General features: G+C 37.7%; 1 protein-coding gene across 1 annotated transcript; it reads right to left on the bottom strand.

Moving 5' to 3' along the window:
- Positions 1 to 2,965: 2,965 nt before the first annotated feature.
- On the bottom strand, positions 2,966 to 3,616 carry LOC141691558 (uncharacterized). Its single transcript, XM_074496288.1, has 2 exons — positions 3,378 to 3,616; positions 2,966 to 3,281 (listed from the first exon to the last, which is right to left on the bottom strand). Exons 1-2 carry the CDS (start codon positions 3,614 to 3,616, stop codon positions 2,966 to 2,968), a joined length of 555 nt encoding a protein of 184 aa, XP_074352389.1.
- Between the last annotated feature and the right edge of the window lie 20,318 nt (positions 3,617 to 23,934).

Genomic DNA, 23,934 nt, shown 5'->3' with positions numbered 1-23,934 from the left:
ATTTCTTTATTTCTGCCCTTTTCGACCAGGATCCTAATCGTTGAAATTTTGACCAGCCCCTGGAGTTCTAGTCTAACACATTAGACCAGGATCCACGACCAGGATTTCTACCCTTTTCAACCAGGATCCTAGTCCTAGAAATGACCAGGATTCTAGTCGAAATTTTGGCCAGACCCTGGAGTTCTAGTCTAACACATTAGACCAGGATCCACGACCAGGATTTCTACCCTTTTCGACCAGGATCCTAGTCCTAGAAATGAACAGGATTCTAGTACAAATTTTGGCCAGCCCCTGGAGTTATAGTCTAATACATTAGACCAGGATCCACGACCAGGATTTCTACCCTTTTCGACCAGGAACCTAGTCCTAGAAATGACCAGGATTCTAGTCAAAATTTTGGCCAATTTCTGGCTTCTATTCAAAAAGAAAAGATCAGGATTCAAGCCAGGAATTAGACCTGGATCCTGATTGTTTAGATGACCTGGATTTTGGTCGAATTTTTGGCCATTTTTCTGGCTTCTATTCGAAAAGAAAAGATCAGGATTCACGACCAGGAATTAGACCTGGATCCTGATCGTTTAGATGACCTGGATTGTGGTCGAATTTTTGGCCATTTTCTGGCTTCTATTCGGAATGAAAAGATCAGGATTCACGACCAGGTTTAAACATGGATCCTGATCGTTCCCATGGTCTTTTACAGGCTCTTGTTCAAAGCTTTTCGAATAGGATTCACGACCTAGATGGGGACCTTGATCCTGGTCTTGCCTTGGGTCTTTAATCTGGGTTGGGCCTTTATTTTCCAAATCCTATTTGTATTTGGCCTATATTTTCCTCTAATATTTCAAGAATGTTCCAAAAGCTTCCAGAAATTGGGCTTTTATCCTTGGGCCTTACTTTTTATGGGCTCTTTTTGGTGGACGTGTGGCCCTTTTTCTAGTGAGTGGTACGTACTTTTTCTCGTGAACGTTCTACTCTTCACGAAACCTATTTTCCTCCGTGAGGGTTCTAGTCAGACTAATCCCTCCTTGTGGAGGACTAGGCATCACTAACTCTTAGTAGGCCAGAATCTCACCTTCGTGAGCATCTTACTCTTCACGAAACTTGTTCTCGTGAACGTTCTTTTCTTTACGAAACTTGTTTCCGTGGAAGTTCTTGTCTTCACCAGGAGCATCCCTTGGCTCTAGTTCATGGTTTTCTTGGAATCTTCACTTGGGGGACTTCTCTATTAGTTTCGGACGTCTGTAAATGTTCTTTCAAGGACGTCCTAGTCGGTCTAACCCCTACATATGGAGGAGTCAGCTTCAAGGACTCTTGGTCGGCCATAGAGACCAAGCCCTAGAGGCCCTGGTCGGGCGTAACCTCAATGTCTAGAGCTTCTTGGCCATTCGGGACCTTATTTCGTGGAAGTTCTTGAACTTCAGTCTTCTCAATATCAAGTCGTGGATCAGACTTTTTTCTCTCTTTTTATTCGAGGAATGCCTTGCCAGGTGGGGGCCTCATCCAAGGACCCTTTAGACGGTCAAAAGATCTTCATAGATGGCTACTCGGCCTCCTCTGGTCGGTCAAGGGGAAACATTTTTGCTTTCTTGGACAACATGTCTCGATCACGTTCGTGATGGGCCTCAAACATAAACTATCATGTTTGTGTTCTCGATGGGTCCTCAAAATTCAAAGGAAGCTTGTTAAAACTGGATTTAGAGACTTCTCTATCGAGGGTACCTATCTTCCTCCTAATTTTCCATTAGTTAAATTTGTTCCAATTAGGCGAACAGCTTCCTGAGGAGGAGATGTGCGGGGCTCATGCCTTGTATCAGGTACATCTCTTCTTTTTAGAACTTTTAATACTTCAAATTTAAGGAGGAGCATGGCTGGCTTAAGGCCTCCCTTGGAGGCCGGTCTGCTGGAGCCCTTTCCAAGGGATATCCAGTTGGTCAAGGGCCTTCTCTGGAGGCTGATCAGCCTTCTTTAGTAGGCTGAAGTCTGTAGTGTAGACTTTAGTCGACCAAATACATTTCGTAAAGTTAGTTTTCTAATATATTTTTCTTATTAGGCCAAAGCCTACTTCACAGCTTCTTTCACTAAGAGTGAAAAATGGAGGAGTGAGCACACGACCTTGGAGGCATTGATGAAGAAACTTGAGAAAAAGTTTCAGGATTGAGATTCTAGAGCTCTCTTAGCGTTTATCAATAGTCGTAAGACTTTTTTCAGATGATGGACACCCATGATGACGAGGTAAGCTCTGTTAACATGTCCATTGGCTTTGTTCGTAGCTCTTACCCGGATGTGGTAATGGGGCTTTCCTAGCCTTTGGGTTGTTTCTGAGGTTGCCACTATTGGCCAATCATCTGATTTTCGACAATAGATTGTCCTTCAGTGTTTAGGCCTTGCATGGCTTTGTTTACCGTGTGTGGCTTTTATTCAACGGTTATCTATTTGCGGTCATTCATGGACTCGAACATCTTCGGTGTGTAACCCAATTGTTCATCATGACTTGATTTATGATCATTCAGGATCTCCTGGATTTGTAGTTTGATTTCATATTCGTCTTTTATTTTCGACACTTTGGTTCTTCAGGACTTTTATTCATTAAATGCTCGTATACTGGTCGACCTTATTCCTCCATTTACTACTAAGTACTAGGAACATGTCTTTCATGTCCTAAACATAATAAACCTTCAGGTTCGAAATATGCCGGGTATGAGGTACTTTTCACCGCTCAGGGTTTCCAACTTGTAAGATCCTCATCCTAATGTTTTCTAGACCTTATACGGCCTTTCTCAGTTAGGGGTTAGCTTTTCTTTCTCTTCAAATCCTGATGCTTCAATCTTTCTTAAGATCAAGTCTCCTTGGTAAAAGAACATTTCTTTAACCCTTCTATTATACTAGAGGGAGGCTCTTCGTTGATGCTCTGCATTACGGGCGCTGGCCTCATCTTTGACCTCGTCAATGAGATCGAGAGCGAGCCTCATGCCTTCTTTATTGGTTTCCGATTCATAAGCTTTGATCCTAGGGGTCCATGTGTGATTTCAAGGGGCACCACGATCTCGGCTCCGTAAGCCAGCATAAATGGGGTAGCTTCAGTAGTCGCTTTACAGGTGGTATGATATGCCCATAGTATAGGCAACAACTCATCTTCCCAAGTGTTCCTTGAGCGTAAAACCCTTTTCTTAAGTCCATCAAGGATGATTCTGTTAGCAACTTCTGACTGCCAGTTTGCTTGTGGGTGAGCAACCGAGGTGAAGCGAAGTTCTATATTTTTATCATCACAATGTCTCCGAGTTCTACATTATCAAAATTGTTTCCCATTATCCGTGACAAGGGTTCGTGGGATTCCATATCGTCATATCACATTCTCCCAGAAGAATTGGGTAATTTACTTGGTGGTTATCTTGGCCGGTGTTTTAGCCTCAATCCACTTCGTAAAGTAGTCTATGGCTACCACAACGAACTTCCTCTGAGCAGCGGCCATTGTAAAAGGCCCGATAATATCCATTCCCCACTTAGCAAAGGGGATGGGAGAGTTGATGGAAGTCAACATCTCGGGTGGTTGTCGAACAACCGGTGCATGCTTCTGACAATGATCACACTTCTTCACAGGTTCTTTGGCATCTGCCATCATCTCTGGCCAATAAAAGCCTAAACGGGTTATTTTATGAGCCAATGCCCTGCCCTCCAGGTGTTACCCACAGATGCCTTCGTGTACCTCTTCAAGAGCCAAGCGTGCCTCATCGGGCCTGAGACATCTTAAGTAAGGAACCACATAAGATCTTTTGTACAAAATCCCATTGATCAAGGAATATCTCAGTGCTCGAACAGCCAACTTTCGTGTTTCAGTCACATCATTTGGCAGCCAACCATTTTGAATATGGGCCTTAATAGGATCTATCCGTGATGTTTACAGCCCTATGGGGGCTACAAGCTTAATGTCAATGCTCCGCATTTTCAAAACGCGGAAGTATACACTTCCTGAACTTTCCTCTATCTCTTATGAAGCAAACTTAGATAATGCATCTGCCTTAGCATTTTCCTCCCTTGGGATGTGTTCAACATGGCATTCATCGAACTGAGTCATCACAGCCCTTACTAGGCGGACATACTTAGCCATCGTGTCAGCCCTTGCCTCAAACTCCCCCTTCACTTGGGATATGACCAACTTTGAGTCTCCACAGACCTTCAAGTTCTTGACTCTCAGTGTCCCTGCTAGGCCGAGGCCATCTATCAGAGCTTCATATTCTACCTCATTGTTTGTGGTCGGAAAGTCTAACTTCATGGCATGCTTAGTCAAGAACCCATCAGGGCTTTGTAAAACCAAACTTGCTCCACTTGAATTTGTTTTTGATGCTCTATCAAAATAGAGAACCCAATATTCTTTCTCTTTATCATCCTGTTCATTGTCCCCGTTATCAACTTCCTTGTGTTGAGGTATGGTACCCTCCTGCCCCCGACTTCTTGGTTGGATATGGTACATTCCACCACGAAGTCAGCCAATGCCTGGGCTTTTATTTCCGTTCGTGGCTTATGCTTGATATCGAATTCTCCCAGCTCTATTGCCCACTTGATCAACCTCCCACTAGCCTTGGGACTATGAATGATATTTCTCAGGGGCTGATTTGTTAGCACCTCAATTTGATGAGCCTGAAAGTAAGGACGTAACTTTATTGAAGCCATTACCAAGGCTAAAGCAAACTTCTCAATAGTTGAATAATTCAACTCAGCTCCATGCAGAATTTTACTGACATAGTACACAGGTTTCTGGATTTTCAGTTCCTCCTTAACTAATATAGCGCTCAAGGCGCTCTCTGAAATGGCCAAGTATAAGTATAAAACTTCATTCAAAGCTGGCTTGGCCAACAACGGGGCACGAGCCATATATTTTTTTAATTCCTCGAATGCCTTCTGGCTTTCCTCACTCCATACAAAATCCTTAACCTTCTTTAAAGACTTGAAGAACGACAAGCACTTGTCTCCAGACTTTGAGATGAATCGTCCCAATACAGCAACCCTTCCAGTGAGCTTTTGAACATCTTTGATAGGTTTTGGGGCCTCCATGTCCAGGATTGCCTTTATTTTATCGGGATTGGTCTCGATTCCTCTCTTGGAGACCATCAATCCCAAAAACTTTTCAGATCCTACTCTGAAAGCACACTTTCTAGGATTTAACATCATCTTGTGGTACCTCAGGACCTCAAAAGCTTCCCTCAAATGGGTTATATGGTCAGTCTTCACTAGACTCTTGACTAACATGTCATCAACATAAACTTCCATGGTCTTGCCAATAAGATCCTTAAAAAATTTATTTACCAACCTTTGATAGGTGGCTTGTTAGGGCGAAAACATGCGCTAATAATACACGCAAGTATACGCGTTCACAAGTAATATAGAATACTTTCTAGTTCGTTCCCACAGAGACTCAGACTAATTATGTTCAATTAACACTCACTTACCAATGTATAATTACTTCTCAATGTTAATACAATAACACTTAGAATTGATTAACTAATTATTAACTACAATTAACTACGAGAATTAAGCACTTAATTGACACTTGAATTAACAATATTAAAACACACATGAGATCACAACTTCATTACTACTTCCTTCAATAGTCATTGTTATTAACCTTAGCATGCAACAGTGATGATATTAATCGAACAACACGAAACTGATAAAAACCAACTTTCATTGTACTAATACCATTCTACCAAGCATCCACTATTACGATAGAAGTTGAATAGGCATCAATTATGTTGAGACCCTATATGTCTACAGAATTTGACAACATAACGATTTAAGCACAAGTTATTCCTTTTGATTACACAGGGCAAGTAAAACGGTTAGAGTTACCCACTAATCATGCATACACATACATGAACCTATGCTAGCATGACAAGTTCTAAATCTCAAGATCCACCGTCGCTTCACAAGAGATTAACACCCTATCTTATATGTTCGCGACGCACATAAGACGAATAAGCACAACCAATACTAGATATCATACAATCATCACACACTAAGGTATTAAACAACTAACTAAAGAATTCCATAGTAAATCCATTACGACCCCATGATCATGATTAGCCCATGATAGAACTCATCATCATCATGGGTTCATATGAAAACATGATAATAACACACGAGAATAATAACTAAAACTACTTATATTAAACCAGAGTACGTCACAAGAGTAAATAGGTTCAAAGTAAAGAAAACTAGCATCCAACGTTATAACGAAATAAAGAATCACAAGAAAATATGCTTCCTCTTCGTTGCGGTGTGCTAAAACGGTCTTCTTCCTTATCTCCTCGCTCCTTGATTAATACTACAATCCAACCTTTGTGAAACGTCTCTGAAAACTACTTATATAGGAGTCCCATAAAACCCAGCTAACTCAGAAGTTGGAAGTTAAACAGAACCAGGAGTCTAAAATAATTAATTTAAAATTCCGTCCCTGAGCGGCCGCTCAGCATTCCTGAGCGGGCCCCTTCTGGAAAATGCTCTGTTTTTGCTCCCGATTTTTTCAGCATTATGCTCTTATCTTCCCACTTGCAATGCCAAACACATGCCAAGGCTTATTCTTGATGAAATCTCTCTAGAAATGCAATTAATACCCTAAAATGCACAAACACTAGAAAAATGCATCAAATACACAAAATACTTGATTTCAAGACATCAATTCAAGCCATTATAAAACGTTCTAAGTGGTATAAAATGCCACGTATCACACCCCCAAACTTAAATTGATGCTTGTTGTTAGGTCTCAATATGTTTGTAGAAGGGGGGTTGAATACAAACAATACCGTTTAATCGAATAAAATGCGAAATAAAAAAGTGAAACAAAATTCAAGTTAAATAAAACTATTATTAAACTTGAAAGGTGTTACAACAACGGTATCGTTTACAAGGGATTAATCTCAAATAAAAATCTAGAATAAATTCGACATGAACTTTTTCTATTTTTGAAATAAAAAGGATCAAATGCTAAAAGCAATTTGAGATTAAGTTCTAGGGATTTTGATCCGCTAGATACTTACACAAGAACAAGAAAAGGATTTCTAGTGGTTTAGATTTAACAATGAATACTAGTAATTAATGATCTGAGAAATTTCAATAAGTACTCTACTGTTTTCTTGGTTCTGTGTTCTTCTGTATATTTGATATTCAATGCTCTGTCTTCTGTTGAAAATCAGCTTCAGTTCTTTTATATTAAATCAATCCTTGATTTAACTGCAAGACAATCCTTTTAGCTTAGCAAGACAATCCTTTGAACTGGTAGAACTTTCGGTAGGACAATCGATTGAACTGGTAGAACTTTCGGTAGGACTATCTAAAAGGCTTGGAAAGACTTTCGGTATGACAATCCAATTGTCATACCAGTTCAAATATTTGTCTTGCTGATTTAATTTTAAATATTAATTCAAAATCATTTCTGAAAAATGCATAATATTAATTCAGAATTAATTAACCAATTAATTCAATTAATCAATAAATTAATCTTTGCAGATTTAATTTATTTTCTTAATTAAATTATATGACTTAATTAATTAATAGAGAATTAATACTAATCTTGAACAGAAACCACTATTCTGATAATCTGCTGAAAATCACTGAAACTTATGAATCCATTTCACCACTTCAATGTTGACACTCGATGTACTGTCTGGTTCATGAATGACTAACATCTGTGATGTTTCTTTATGTCTTGATTTTCTTCAGATTAAATCCCTATAATTAGTTGATACCCTGACGAGATCTCTGTCACTTGATTAACTCCACAATCTTGATTTATATCACTGAGGCTTGATCAATTTCTTGAGCTTCTTCCAGTGAATTAAGTCCTCAAGTCTGTAGATGAACAATGTTACTTAATCCTTTGACATATGTTACTTTGAGAGATCTCTCTGACGATAGAACCACTATTTACTTGTTACATCCTTATTTGAGTTGAGTTAAATCCTCGAATAAACAAATAGGCTATGACATATGCCTTTCAATCTCCCCCTATTTGTTTGTTAGACAATAATAACAAATACCTAGAGGATAACTCAACTAATAAATAAGAAAAAGATATAAACAGTAATGCAAAGTAAATAGTAGAAAAGTTCTGGATTATATTTAACATTTTCCAGATTCCAAAAGAAATTTACAAGTGAATACAAGATAGATGTTCCTCTAGACTGAACATATAACTACATTAGTCTATCTTGATTCATAAAGCACTAATCATATTACATTAAGTTTTGAGCTAATTGAATTCAGTTATCTTCCCTTCCGAATTCACCTTCTTCCAAATCTTGAAGCAATTCCTTGTCAAAGACACGATCCTTTTCAGAAGTGAAGCTGGCTGGTCTGACTGGTTGAACTCTAACTGACTTTAGCTTATTCTTGAACTGATTGTACCTTTTAATATTCTTTTCACAATAAGCTTGAATCAGATCAGCTGCTTGAGTTTTCAACATGGATGAATATCCAGCAGTTCTTAAGTGATGTTCCATCCAGACAAGATGCTTAGCAGAGTAGTCTTTAAGAGATTGTGAATCGAGCTGGCAGATTTGAAGACAGTCAGACTTAAAGAATCTTAACTGATGAGGATTGTTGACCATTTGAGGACTAGCCCTGCTGGCAAACTCTTTGAGCCTTTCTCGAAGAACTTCATTCAATTCTGAGCTTCTTTTGACTTTGTTGAGAAGAACCCAAATCTCTGATAAAGAACGATTCTCAAACAGATGAAGTGATACCTTGAAAGATCCTTCGCTCTAACAATATACAAATATGCTCATTTCATTTAGAGATCTATCAAAGGCAGCTGTGATCCTTGAGACTTCAGTCTTGATAGCATTCATGTACACGTCATTGTTTGGATTAGAGATCTCTAGCTTGTCAAGAAGATGTAGAAACTGCCTATCATTGTTTGTGCTCAACTGAGGCATATCAAGTACTCTCCTAGCTTCATCCCATTTTTCACCAATCTTCAGTTTGACATCTTTTCTCCTTTTTTTAGCTTTAATGTCATGAAGACGTTGCTTTTCAAGAGTTTCTGTTCGTTCAATGTTTTTCCTCATGTCAATGATCTAGGATACCTTTTTGAGTTCAGCTTCTTTTCTTTTCAACTCTGACTGCTGCTGCTGAAACTCTTACTCAAAAATAGGATCCACTTGAGCTTCCTCTTCCCATTCTCCAAAATCACTTTCCTCCTCAGCTTCAAAGAAACCATCTTTATCTTCCAAGACTGGTTCAGTGGGAATGTCAAAAATAACAAAGTCATCATGTTCTCCACTATAGTAGACATCATCAGCTTCCATGTATCTCCAGCAGAAGAATCTTTTTCTTTTCCTTTTCCACTTCTCCCTTTCTTCTCCCTCTTAGTTGAGGAATCCTCTACAGACTTTCCTCTAGACCCTCCATCACCTCCAGAGCCTGAGCCTCCACCAGACGGCCCTTCAAAGAAAGTCCTTTGTTCTTCATTAGGGCAGTGAGAATTTTTGATCATGAAATACAAGTGCTTCATCCCTTCATTGAGATGTTCTATGCCCGTCTCTATCTTCAGAAATCTGGAGGAGTCCAGTGAATGATTCATTTCAACCAAGTCTTCAAGAGAAGTCATTCTTGAATGGAGAGAGCAGAAGTTTGAAATGTCTTCAGCTGATAAAGTTGGAGATGCCTGGATTGAGTTAAGCTTTGGTACAACAAAGGTCTTCAAATCTGATATCTCAGTCCTGATGAGAGCCAGCTGATTATTGACAGAGGTGAAAGAAGAAGACCGTTCAACCACTTGTGCTTTGAATGATTGAGCCTCAGCCTGACTTTTTGCAAGTTGTTCTTTCAGATCAGCAATTTGAGCTAACAGATTTTCAGTGTTTGTGTCTGTGTGTGCGCTCACCTGAATATCTCTCCTGTTTGGTTCACTCAACTCACGTGCTTGTGTATCTCTCAATATTATTGCTCGTGAGGAGTCTTCCTGTTGTTGATCTTCTGTACCTGCAATTAAAATCACCCTAGCCTCTTCAAGAGAGGTCAGTGGTGGTGTAATGGGAATTCGCGAGTCCTGATCCTCAGTCAAACCTATCTTTTCATGTGAAATAGATGTCTGAATTGCTTCAGGGATAGATTGACCGAGTTTCCCTCCACTTTCTCCAGATAAATCTGCGAGTGGAGAATCCCGTGAGGGAGCCAGAGGTGTTGGATCTGGAAGGGGAGAAAATGACTCTATTAAAGGTGGCTGAGAGTCAGATTTTCCCTCAGAAGCATGTGACTGCTCTTCTGCCGTAATTATGGCAGGCACTGTAACCGACTCAATGTGCACTCCTCGCTCTGTGTCCTGAGTATCATCTATTGGTCTGTATGCTTCCATTGTGAGTAATGAAAGTGTGCTTGACTCGGTACAGGATTCCATGGCCCTATGGCGAATTTCAATAGATTCATCCTGTTGATAGAATGTCTCTAGTAACTGTTCACTGGCCATATCAAAGTCAATGTCCTGTTGGGAGGACAAGGATGGGCTTTCAGATGCCTCAGTAAATGTTCTTCTTTTCTTGGGAGGAGGCAGAGCTGAGGGTTCATTCACCTCCAACAACATACTACTTTCTACTAACCTTCTAGGTAACATTTTAGACAGTGGGGGAGAGGTTAAGATAGGTTGTGACTCTGTGTTTGGCTCTATGACCTGGGATTGAAGCTGCAGTTCTACAACTTCATGGTCAGCCCTATCAACCACTGTGAGTCTTTCAACAGAAGTAGGAATAGTTTGTGAGTGAGAAATTATTACCTGCAATGGAAGAGCATCTGATGTTTGAGCCTGGGTGGCTTGAACCACTAGAGGTTGAGCTTGTTGTTCATGATCGGGAAGATTGAAAATTGGTAAAGGAATGTAAGTGGCTATGAAAGCAGATACAAGTACTGGAACTTGCATGAATTTGAATGTTGTATCTTGGCGTATGTAAATCTTTTTGCTTACTGGAGGGGGTTCAGTTACTGAAGAGTTAGCAAAAAGAGCCTTATGCTCAGGTGTGAGAAGATGTTCTGCTATAAGCATAAGAAAACGAGCGTAGTAGCAGGAAACCCTACGATTTGTAGAATGATCACGTAAAGCAGTAGTGAGACGTCTCAGAAGAATGGGTAAAAGTAGTTTGCCAAAATTGATCCTTTGATTGAAAACAACCGCAAGACCAATATACTGCAGAGTGGAAGTGATGTTGTGAAAGTTGGATTTAGTGCAATTGGCAAACACTTTGGAAAGTGTATCGAACAAAATATCCCATTCAGAAACCAAATTGGATTTAGACAACTTGGTTAAATTAACCACCCCCTGATAGTGAATAGCATGGAAAAAGTTTGAAATATCATTTTTAGAGGGTAAATTACAGAAATTGTCCATTGGAAAATTTAACGCTCGATTGACGACTGTTTCATCAACTACATACTGTGTGTTTGCCACGGTGAATGAAAAAGATTTAAAATCATCGGCCACAGAAGAGGTTGTGCAAATCAGTCTGAGCAGATCGACATTTAATAACACATTTGATTTAATAGCAGAGCTAACAATCGAATGGTCATTTAAAAATCTAATCCACGGCTTAAATTTTTCCACATCACACTTTTCTGGATTAAAATAACCAACAAGATTATGCGAGACAATTTGGAAATTGAGAGCCATTAAAAAATATAATAAAACACACACTTTCAGAATTTTAAGAGTAATATTAAGAAAATTCGAATTAATTAAAAAAAATTAATAATTCGAATTAAATCAATTATATCCGAAAAATTTAGAAAGTAATGTATCTCGTTAATGTTATTAACTCATAATAAAAGATCTGAAAAACGCACAAGACACAAAACAAAATTAACTAAAAATACCCAAAAAACAAACAAAAACAAAAAAAATGAAGTGAAAATAGCTTTAACAAAAAATCGACAGCACTTCCTTACTGTATGTATACACACGAATATGTATATATATATATATCAGTAAAGTGTGCTGAGTAAAAACTCGAGCAAGAAGACAACAATGGCGGTTTGTGTTTGATCGAATAGAGAGAGAGAGAGAGAGAGAAACAAGACTGCTAGAATTTGAAAAAAAAACAAGTGAATCGATTACAAATAAAAGAAACAAAAAAAACAAAAAAAACTTAAGTAGGACAACTGGTATGACAGGCTACCTCACCGGAGCCTCTTCAAGAGAGGTCAGTGGTGGTGCAATGGGAATTCGCGAGTCCTGATCCTCAGTCAAACCTATCTTTTCATGTGAAATAGATGTCTGAATTGCTTCAGGGATAGATTGACCGAGTTGCCCTCCACTTTCTCCAGATAAATCTGCGAGTGGAGAAGCTAAAAATCGAATGGTCATTTAAAAATCTAATCCACGGCTTAAATTTTTCCACATCACACTTTTCTGGATTAAAATAACCAACAAGATTATGCGAGACAATTTGGAAATTGAGAGCCATTAAAAAATATAATAAAACACACACTTTCAGAATTTTAAGAGTAATATTAAGAAAATTCGAATTAATTAAAAATAATAATAATTCGAAATAAATCAATTATATCCGAAAAATTTAGAAAGTAATGTATCTCATTAATGTTCTTAACTCACAATAAAAGATCTGAAAAACGCACGACACAAAACAAAATTAACTAAAAATACCCAAAAAACAAACAAACACAAATTGATTTTGAAGGGAACAAAAAAAATGAAGTGAAAATAGTTTTAATAAAAAATCGACAGCACTTCCTTACTGTATGTATGCACACGAATATGTATATATATATATCAGTAAAGTGTGCTGAGTAAAAACTCGAGCAAGAAGACAACAATGGCGGTTTGTGTTTGATCGAAGAGAGAGAGAGAGAGAGAGAGAGAGAGAGAAACAAGACTGCTGGAATTTGAAAAAAAAAACAAGTGAATCGATTACAAATAAAAGAAACAAAAGAAACAAAAAAAACTTAAGTAGGACAACTGGTATGACAATCGAGGAAAGTCATACCGATTGTCTTCCCGATTGTCATACCAGGCTAATGGAAATAACAAATAAATACTAAAAATATAACTGGTATGACAATCTGATAGTCATACTGATTGTCATACTAGTATAAAATAGATGAATTAAAACAGAGTAAACTAGAAAGACAATCGATAGTCATACCGATTGTCATTCTAGTATATAAAAAAAATAAAAACAAATAAATCTGATATAAATTTTATTACTGGCAAGACTATTGATAGTCATACCGATTGTCTTGTCAGTATAAAATTAAACTGAAAAACAAAATTAAACACACATATATATACTGAAATGACTTTCAGCAAGACAATTACAATTGTCTTGCCGATTGTCATTGCAGTAATGAAATAACTATAAACAGGATTTGTATATACACAGTTACAGAATTTATATACAAAAAAAACAATATTTCAGAAGTAATTATATTTTATTCCAAAAGTAGATTTCTGTTGAATTTTAGCAAATAAAATTCATAGAAAAATATTTTTAGAGAAAATTAAATATTCTGAGATATTAAAATTAACAAGTAGAATAAATAAATAAGATAAGATAATAAAACTTACATAGAAATAAGCAAGAATTATGGAAAATATGATAAAATAAATTTGCAAATGAATTTTTCATTTATGAAAAATTCATTTGTAAATTCATTCAAGAACAGATTTTAGATATTAACAAGTTTAATCACTAAAGCTATTCAACATACCCAATTTACCAACTAATCTGGTAAATGTGGATTCGTCAAGAGGTTTAGTGAAAATATCTGCTATTTGTTCTTCTGTTGGAACAAAAAATAGTTCAACAGTACCATTCATGACGTCTCTCTAATAAAATGATACTTGATGTCCATGTGCTTGGTCCTTGTATGCTGCACAGGGTTGTTGGTGATGGCTATTACACTTGTATTGTCACATAGAATAGGTATTTTGTTCAATACAGAGCCATAGTCCCGTAGCTGATTCCTAATCCACAAGATCTGAGCACAGCAGCTTCCAGCAGCAATATATTCAGCCTCGGCCGTTGAATTGGAAACTGTTTGTTGTTTCTTGCTGTACCATGAGACTAGTCTGCTACCTAGGAATTGACAACTCCCTGAGGTGCTTTTCCTATCAACAACACTTCCTGCGTAATCTGAATCTGTATATTCAACAAGGTTAAAACCAGATTCTTTAAGGTACCAAATACCTAGATTTGGTGTTCCCTTAAGATATCTCAAGATTCGTTTAAGAGCAAGAAGATGAATATCTCTAGGATCCACTTGGAACCTTGCACATAAGCATGTAGCATACATAATATCTGGTCTACTTGCAGTAAGATAGAGTAACGAGCCAATCATACCTCTGTAGCTTGTGACATTGTTGTGAATATGTTATGTACTTGATGATCACTTAAACAAAATATCTAAATAGATTTTACTTAGTGAAATAATATAGCACTCGACGGATAAGAATTATAGTCCCGACGGATAACTCATTATAGTCTCGACGGATGATTAATTTATTATCCATCGAGTGAGTAGCTTATGTAATAATAAGTTTGTAGCACAGTGATGTATGAACCTTTGTATAGAATCTGTAGTAGCATATAAGTCATGTTGACTTTAACTAGATATGTAGAATAGGTTGATTAATTGTACATAAGTAATGTCTTGTAATTCTGTATAAGTGAAATGAAGTCAAGTGCCAAAATAGCTACCGACGGGTGATTAACAAAGCCTTCGACGGATGATCAAATGACTATCAACGGATGTTTAACATAGCAGTCAACGGATGATCAATTAAGTCATCAACGGATGATCTGAAAGTCGACAGATGATCATATCAAGAATTCAAACATCAGTTGAACAGTAAAAGCTGACACACCCGTCGAGTTGTATACAAACACATTGTGGAAGCCCATTAACTGGGTAATAGAGGACGAAAAGCAGCAAAGATTAAGACTGTTAGATTTTATATTTGTTCAGTCTTTTTGACTTATCTTGGTATTATATAAACCAAGAGAGTAGTAAATAGAAAATAACAACCGAGATAACTGAGAAACACAAAAACAGAGAAATCTTTGTAAGCATAATGTTTAGCATTTCCTGTATTCTCAGCAGTTCCATTTGTAAGCAGCTGTGAGCATTTCTGCACACAGAGTCCTCTCGATATATTATATATATCTCTGGTGGAATTGTTTAAATCCACCAGAAAGTTTTTAAAGACTCTTGTTTTTGATTACTTATGTTTTGATTCATTTAAGTTTACATTTCGCATTGTGCTAATCAAAACAAATATATCTATAACCGAGTTGAACATTTTTATTTCAAGAAAAAGGTTCAAGAATACCATTCAACCCCCCTTCTGTAATTCTTGCTATATTGTTAAGGGACTAACAATTGGTATCAGAGCAAACTCTTAATCTACAAAGAGTTTAAAGATCCAAATAATTCAGCAAGATGAACAAGAAAGATGTTGGAGTCAAGATTCATTTTCTTGATAAAGATAATTACCATCATTGGAAGGTAAAGATGCATCTTCATATGCTTTCTCAAGATGAGGCCTATGTGGACTGCATAGAAAGAGGCCCTCATGTTCCAATGAGAGCTGCTACAGGAAACGAGCCATATGTTCTAAAGCCAAGGCATGAATGGTCTGATCCTGACATTGAACAAGTCAGGAAAGATAAAAAGGCCATGAACATTCTGTTCAATGGTGTTGATGCAGACATGTTTGATAACATCATCAACTGCAAAACTGCCAAGGAAGTTTGGGACACAATACAGATAATTTGTGATGGCACTGAGCAAGTTAGAGAAAATAAAATACAGCTCTTGATTCAGCAATATGAGCATTTTCACAATGAAGAAAGTGAGTCACTCACTGACATTTTTAGTAAATTCCAAAAACTACTAAATGCTCTTAAGTTGCATGGAAGAGTCTATCAGACTAAAGACTCCAATCTTAAATTTCTCAGATCTCTTCCAAAAGAATGGAAACCAATGACAGTCTCATTGAGAAACTTACAAGATTATAAGGAGTTTACTTTAGAGAGACTGTATGGCATTCTGAAAACCTATGAGCTTGAGGTAGAGCAGGATGAAAGAATGGAGAGAGGAAAGAAGAAAGGAGGATCCATTGCACTAGTTGCTGATCTGGAAAAGGAGAAAGAAGTGAAGATGGAAGTTGTGGAATCAACTTCAAGGGTCTGTGAAAGCAAGGGTAAGGGGCTAGCTGCAGAAAGTGAAGATTCATTGAGCCAAGATGACATGGAGGACATTGATGAGCACCTAGCATTCCTTTCAAGAAGATTTGCCAAGCTCAAGTTCAAAAAGAACTTTGGAGCAGCCAAGCCAAATAGAAACATGGTGGATAAGTCAAAATTCAAATATTTCAAATGTGGCTTGGCAGGGCATTTTGCAAATGAGTGTAGAAAGTCAGATTCCAGTAAGAAAAGGTTTGAGTCTGTAGATTACAAGCAAAAATACTTTGATCTACTCAAACAAAAAGAAAGGGCTTTTATTACACAAGAGAATGACTGGGCAGCTGATGGTTTGGATGAAGATAAAAATGTCAGCTATGTCAATCTAGCCCTTATGGCCAAGTCTGATGAAACAGAGACAAGTTCCTCAAGCAATCAGGTAATCACTACAAACCTCGCACATTTATCTAAAGTTGAGTGTAATGATGCATTAAATGACATGTCTACAGAATTGTATCATTTGCGTGTTACACTTAAGTCTCTCACTAAAGAAAATGCTAAAATCAAAGAAAACAACTTGTTTTTAAGTGAGAGGAATAATGTGCTTGAGTCTCAATATGTTGAGTTTGAGAAATTAAAAATTGAGTGTAAGATTGCCAAGGAGGAATTAACTGAGTCCTTAAAAAAGGAAGAAATTTCGAAGAAGCAGCTCGATCGTGAACAAGAGGTGATTAAAGCATGGAAAATATCCAGAGATGTTCATGCTCAAATCACCAAGGTTCAAGGAATTGAGTCTTTTTGTGATGAAGCTTGGAAAAAGAATAAGGAGAAATTAGAACCTATTTTGGTAGATGGGTTGCTGACAGATGTAGACTCGACGGATGATGAGGACTATCCATCAGATAACAAAAAGTGTTATCCGTCGAATGATAAAAATCCTCATCCGTCGGCTGTAAGCAAACCCATTAGCAAAGCCAAATTAATCAAGCTAAATGAAAAGTATGGGTCTGTTTCCAAGAACTTTATTTCAGGAGAGTCAAGTCAAGCTAAGAAAGGGAAAAAGGCTAATGTTGGTCACATGACTGTCAAACAGTTAAGTGACAGACTTGAGAAGATAGAGGTAAAAGAAGAGACTAAAAAGAAAAATAATAGGAATGGTAAAGTAGGGATTAACAAACACAATAACTACACACCTGATAAATATGCCCCTAGAAAAATCTGTGTCAAGTGTGGTAGTGTAAATCATTTGTCTGTTAATTGCAAATCTGCCATGCCTACTCTCATGTCTGTTCAGCCTCAATTTCTAAACATAAATGCCATGCCTCCCATGCCTTTTAATGTTATGCCTACACAGAATATGAATGCACAGTTTGCTAATATGCCATTTGTACCTAATCCATATTATGCTGTATACAATATGCCTCAAATGCCATTTAGCATGCCTTACTGGAATAACATATTTGCACCAAGCATGCGGTTTCCTGTTAGCCATAACATGCATGATAATTCTGTTGCATTTAGTGGTTTCAAAGGTACAACCCGATTGACTAAGGAAGAATCTGAAATTCCTAAGTCAAATGAGATAAAACCTAAGAAACAGAAGAAGAAAGCTAACAAGGCAGGACCCAAGGAAACTTGGGTACCAAAATCAACTTGATTTGATTTTGATGTGTGTAGGGAAACAGAAAGAATTTTTGGTACTTGGATAGTGGCTGTTCAAGACACATGACTGGTGATTCTACCCTGCTCATAGAGTTTAAGGAGAGAGTTGGCCCAAGTATTACTTTTGGAGATGACATCAAGGGTTATACTGTGGGATATGGCTTGATTTCAAAGGATAATATCATCATTGAAGAGGTTGCCTTAGCGGATGGTCTCAAACACAATCTGTTGAGTATCAGCCAGCTTTGTGACAAAGGCAACTCAGTAACCTTCAACAAAGAAGCCTGTGTTGTGACTAACAATTAAAATAACAAAGTGGTTCTCACTGGTGTGAGAAGGGGAAATATGTACCTAGCTGACTTTAACTCAACCAAAGCAGAATCTGTAACTTGTCTTCTCAGCAAAGCAAGTCAAGATGAAAGTTGGCTATGGCACAAGAAGCTATCCCATTTAAACTTCAAGACCATGAATGAGCTGGTAAAGAAAGAACTAGTAAGAGGCATTCCTCTAGTGGAGTTTACAAAGGATGGACTGTGTGATGCCTGCCAAAAAGGAAAGCTGATCAAAGCATCATTCAGAAAGAAACTTGATTCAGCAATTGAAGAGCCTCTACAACTGCTTCACATGGATTTGTTTGGACCAGTCAATGTATTGTCAATTTCAAAGAAAAGATTTTTCCTAGTAATTGTAGATGATTTCTTAAAGTTCTCTTGGACATATTTCCTAAAGTCTAAAGATGAGGCTAGTGAAATCATCATCAATCACATAAGGCAAGTTAACAATCATCCTAATTTCAAAGTTAGAAGAATCAGGAGTGACAATGGAACTGAGTTCACGAACTATGTCATGAGAGCATTTTGTGAGGAAAATGGGATCTTGCATGAGTTTTCAGCAGCAAGAACTCCACAACAGAATGGAGTAGTGGAAAGAAAGAACAGATCTCTTATTGAAGATGCAAGGACAATGCTTGAAGAATCAAAATTACCAACTTATTTCTGGGCTAAAGCTGTAAACACTGCATGCTACACTCAGAACATCTCTCTGATTAACCAAGCAAGATGCATGACTCCTTATCAATTGTTCAAGAACAAGAAGCAAACTCTAAACTTTTTTCATGTCATTGGTTGTAAATGCTATATTCTGAGAAATCAAACTGATCAAAATGGGAAGTTTGATGCTAAAGCAGATGAAGGAATTTTTGTTGGATATGCTGTTGGTAAAGCATATAGAGTCTACAATCTAAGAACCAACATTGTTGTGGAATCTATACATGTTGTGTTTGATGATAAAAAGATTGAAGGACTGAAAGATGGTGATTACCATGAGAGCCTCAAATTCGACAATGTTGAGATGGTAAGTGATGGAAGTGATGATGAAAGTGATCAAGAAACAGTGTCTAAGGATAATGCAGACAAATCTACCACAAATGAAGCATAAAACTCAACATCCGTCGAGTTACAAAATGCTTCATCCGTCGGAAGGCAATCTGTGTTATCCGTCGGTAGACAACCTGCCTCATCCGTCGGTACTCATAATTCACCATCCGTCGGGTTATCAAAAGAAGCAGGAAGTCAAGGCAGATCACCCATAGAAAGTACCCCTTTCTCAAATCAAAGATCCACAAACTCAAGGGGAGTTTCTAGCAATCAAAACTCAATTACACATCAAGACAACATTGAGGTCTCTTCATCTACAGCTAATCTACCTCAACCAAGGAAATGGATAAAAGATCACCCCTTTGAACTGATTATAGGTGATGTTTCTTCTAGAGTTCAAACCAGGAGAGCAACTCAAGAAGAATGTCTATACAGCAGCTTTCTGTCAAAGGAAGAACCAAAGAAGGTAGAAGAAGCCTTGTTAGATCCTGATTGGATTTTAGCTATGCAGGAGGAGCTAAACCAATTTGAAAGGAATAAAGTATGGAAGCTAGTACCCAAGCCTAAAGGAAAGAATCCAATAGACACCAAATGGGTATTCAGAAACAAGATGGATGAAAATGGCATAGTAGTAAGGAACAAAGCCAGATTGGTTGCTAAAGGCTATTGCCAGCAAGAAGGAATAGATTTTGATGAAACATTTACTCATGTTGCAAGACTTGAAGCCATCAGAATCTTCTTGGCCTATGCAGCCCATGCCAATTTCAAGGTCTATCAAATGGATGTCAAAAGTGCCTTTCTGAATGGAGATTTGGAGGAAGAAGTGTATGTTAGTCAACCTCCTGGCTTTGAAGATCCAAATTTTTCAGAGTATGTCTATTATCTACTGAAAGCACTCTATGGACTGAAGCAAGCACCTAGAGCCTGGTATGACACTTTATCAAAGTTCCTTTTGGAAAATCACTTCACAAGAGGTACTGTAGATAAAACTTTATTTTTCAGAAATGTTAATGGCTCTAGCATACTTGTTCAAATTTATGTAGATGATATTATTTTTGGCTCTACAGATGAGAAACTTTGTAAAAAGTTTGCCAAACTGATGCAAAGTAAGTATGAAATGAGTATGATGGGAGAACTAACTTACTTTCTTGGTTTACAAGTTAAGCAAGTTAGTGATGGAATATTCATTAGTCAAACTAAATATATTTTTGATCTTTTAAAGAAGTTTGATCTAATGGATTGCACATCTGTAAAAACTCACATGGCCACTGCAACTAAGCTTGAACTAAACACTACTGAAAAGTCTGTGGATATTTCAAGCTATAGAGGCATGGTTGGCTCACTTCTGTACTTAACAGCTAGTAGGCCAGATATAATGTTTGCAACATGTTTATGTGCTAGATTTCAGGCTGATCCTAGAGAGTCTCACTTGATAGCTATTAAGAGAATTTTCAGATATCTCAAGGGAACACCAAAACTTGGCATTTGGTATCCTAGAGATTCTGGTTTTGATCTAACTGGTTATTCAGATGCAGATTATGCAGGTTGCAGTATTGACAGAAAAAGCACAACAGGAACTTGTCAATTTCTAGGAAATAAGCTTGTGTCCTGGTTCAGTAAAAAGCAAAATTCAGTTTCTACTTCTACAGCTGAAGCTAAATATAATGCTGCTGGCAGTTGCTGTGCACAGATTTTATGGATGAAAAATCAATTGCTAGACTATGGTTTGCAAGTTGAGAGGATTCCTATTTTCTGTGATAACACAAGTGCAATTGCCATCACTGAAAATCCAGTACGACATTCAAGGACAAAGCACATAGACATCAAGTACCATTTCATAAGGGAACATGTAATGAATGGTACTGTAGAGTTACATTTTGTTCCAAGTGAGAAGCAACTTGCAGATATTTTTACCAAGCCACTGGATGAATCCACCTTTTCTAGGTTGGTAAGTGAGTTAGGTATGCTTAATTACTCTTGAATCTATCTGAGTTATCTTGCAAGTTGATATGTAGCCAGAAATCTAACTGATTTTTAGTCATGAGTGAAATTTTGGCTAAGTCAAAATTTGCATCTCGACGGATGACCATTATCCATCGAGTTGAGTCATCCGTCGATGTACTATGTGCGAATAAAAAAAATCAATTACTTTTCTGGAATCTTTTAAAACTCAACGGATAACAGTTCATCCTCATCCGTCGAAGTGTCTAAATCTTAACCGTTAATTCCCTGAACATTATCCATCGAGTATACTTACAGTTTGTAAGCATTACACGACGGATAATGGGTAGAATTTTTACAGTTTATTTTTAAACGGCTAATTTAGGCAATTTCTATTAGGTAATTTACTTTTCTTTATTATTTTCATCCGTTGTTTTTGAGGGAGTATAAAAGCTTATTTCATTCCAATTATTTTCTTTTATCATTCTCAAATTCAACTGCTTTTATTTTATTCTCTCTCAAGCAAATATCATCTTTCTCTTCAAGCTTTCATTCTCTAACAATGGCACCTATAGTAAAGATCATGTCTCATACTGGGTTCATTTATGAGAGGAACAACTTCACTGCTTTGGTCAATAAGGGTATTCAGCAATCAGAAGACTATCACAAGATGATGGACTTCGTGAAGAACTACAAGTTAAGTTATGCCATGCTTGAATCACCCACAGTTTACTGTGAAGTTGTTGAAGAGATGTGGACCACTGCAAACTACAACTCTACTGACAAAACCATCACTCTAACTATAAAAGGTAATGAGTTATGTATCATTAGTGATGTGATAAAAGCATGCTTCAAAATTCCTGATGATAATGTGACTTCACCACACACTGACACTGATATTATCAACATGCTTAATTCCATGCATTATGCACTTCCTACTAATAAGCTAAGTGAGATTAGAAGATTAGGTCTTAGGAAGAAATGGAGTTTCATGTGTGATGTTGTGACTAAAGTTTTCTCTGGAAAAGTCAGTAATTTTGATTCTATGAACATTTCCATGCTTAACATGCTATACATGCTAGTTACAGATAAATTTTACAATTTCAATGACCTTGTCTTGTATGAGTTAGGTTTTAAACTAGGTGAGTTAGCCAAAAGGGGAAAGAATATATATTATGCTAGATTTTTCATGATATTGGCTAACCATCTTTGTCAAGAGATTGTACTTGAGAACCCAAACAACAAATTAGCTTGTTGGGTTCAAGAGAGAAGAATCATTACAGATTTGAACAGAGCCAACCATCATAGGGATGTGCCAATGTTCTACTTTCCTGTAATGCAGACACCTCAAGTAAGTGAGGTAAGTTCATCCATACCCTCAACTATTCCAATCTCCTCAATTTTTTTGAGTTCAGGAGTAGCTATGGCAACTGTGACAATGACCAAACAGTTGCCTACCAAAGCTGCCAAATCAACTACAATTTCTAAATCCAAGTCAAAGAAAACCCCCTCTGGTATCTCTCAAAAGGTACCAGTTGAAAAATCTACCAAAGCCAAAGAGGGGAGTGTGAAGGAGGGTCAGTTAGGTGAGGGAAGGGGTGAACATCAAAGAAATCCCAAGGATAAGGTTGGAGAGTTGAGTGAATCCCAGCCTAGCCACACTGAAGTTTCCCAACAAACTGCAGTGCTTAAAAAGGACAAAAGCTCACTTCTAGTTGCATCCTCCCAAAAGGATGTGGCTATTGAACAAAGCTCTCAGCCAAGAGCACAGGCCAAAAGGGTTAGGGACACAAGCTCACCCCAAACTTACACAAGAAAGAAGAAATCCAAAACAACTGGGGATGCACAGGGCACACACACAGTGCAAACTGGTGCTAAAGACACAGTCCCTGCACTTTCTCAAATTCAGATTGATGTGGCTCCAATAAATGTGGAGTCACAGCCAAAATCTCTTATAATAGAAGCCTCTGAAACACCATACTCACTAACAAACTCTCTGAAAGTGGATATGATAAACACTTCAATTCCTGATTCCCTTTCTTTAACTCTGTTGGGGAAGCCAAAATCTAGTGCAAGTGAGCATCATCTTTTAGATGATTTGTTGGCTCACTTGCCAATTCTTTCAGATACTATTGTGACATCTATGCCTCAAATAACTTCAATCAACACAGAGTCAACAATAGTTTCTCTTCCCACCTCATTCATTTCTAGTCTCTCGATGGATATTGCTCATCCGTCGAGTAGTGATTGTATCCCGACGGATAAGCTTAACAGCAGTTATCCGTCGGATAGCTTTACCACTCACCCGATGGATATCACTTATCCATCGAGTGTCTCTGCATAACTTCAAACTTCAATTATTTCTAGTGCAGAAGATTTAATGGTAATACAGTCACTCTTAGGACTGAGAGAGGAGAGTGCTTTGAGTGAGAGGTTGGGTTGCTCCCAGGCAAAAGGAGAGGAAAAAAGTGAATCTCAGCAATCCATTTATTCAGGATTGGCAAAAGTGAGTGAGAGGAGTCCCACCTTAGAAGGTGAAGGTGAGGGTGTGAGGGTGGGGAGCCAGGGTGAGACCCTGATGCAACAAAAGAGAGAATTTGAGAGAAAGGCAGGTACATGAGAAATAAGGGTGAATCCAGCCATTGCTAATGAGTTAATGACTTTGGATGATGCTGAAAAGGAAAGACAATTTCAGCAACATTACAAAGCTGAAATTGATAACATTTCCTTGGATGCTGACACTTTTACTCATCTTGTGTCAGCCTATCAATTGT

This window comes from Apium graveolens, chromosome 10 (assembly GCF_009905375.1).
Source record: "Apium graveolens cultivar Ventura chromosome 10, ASM990537v1, whole genome shotgun sequence".
In the NCBI taxonomy this organism is placed as follows: domain Eukaryota; kingdom Viridiplantae; phylum Streptophyta; class Magnoliopsida; order Apiales; family Apiaceae; genus Apium; species Apium graveolens.
Note: the sequence above shows the minus strand (reverse complement) of the source record. Positions and strands in the feature narration are given on the sequence as shown.

What these genes read in the sequence shown, in the direction of transcription:
- LOC141691558 (XM_074496288.1), bottom strand. Translation starts at nt 3,616, where the DNA reads ATGGCAGATGCCAAAGAACCTGTGAAGAAGTGTGATCATTGTCAGAAG. An exon ending in CCGGCCAAGATAACCACCAA is followed by an intron (nt 3,282 to 3,377) that starts GTAAATTACCCA and finishes TTGATAATGTAG; the next exon opens with AACTCGGAGACATTGTGATG.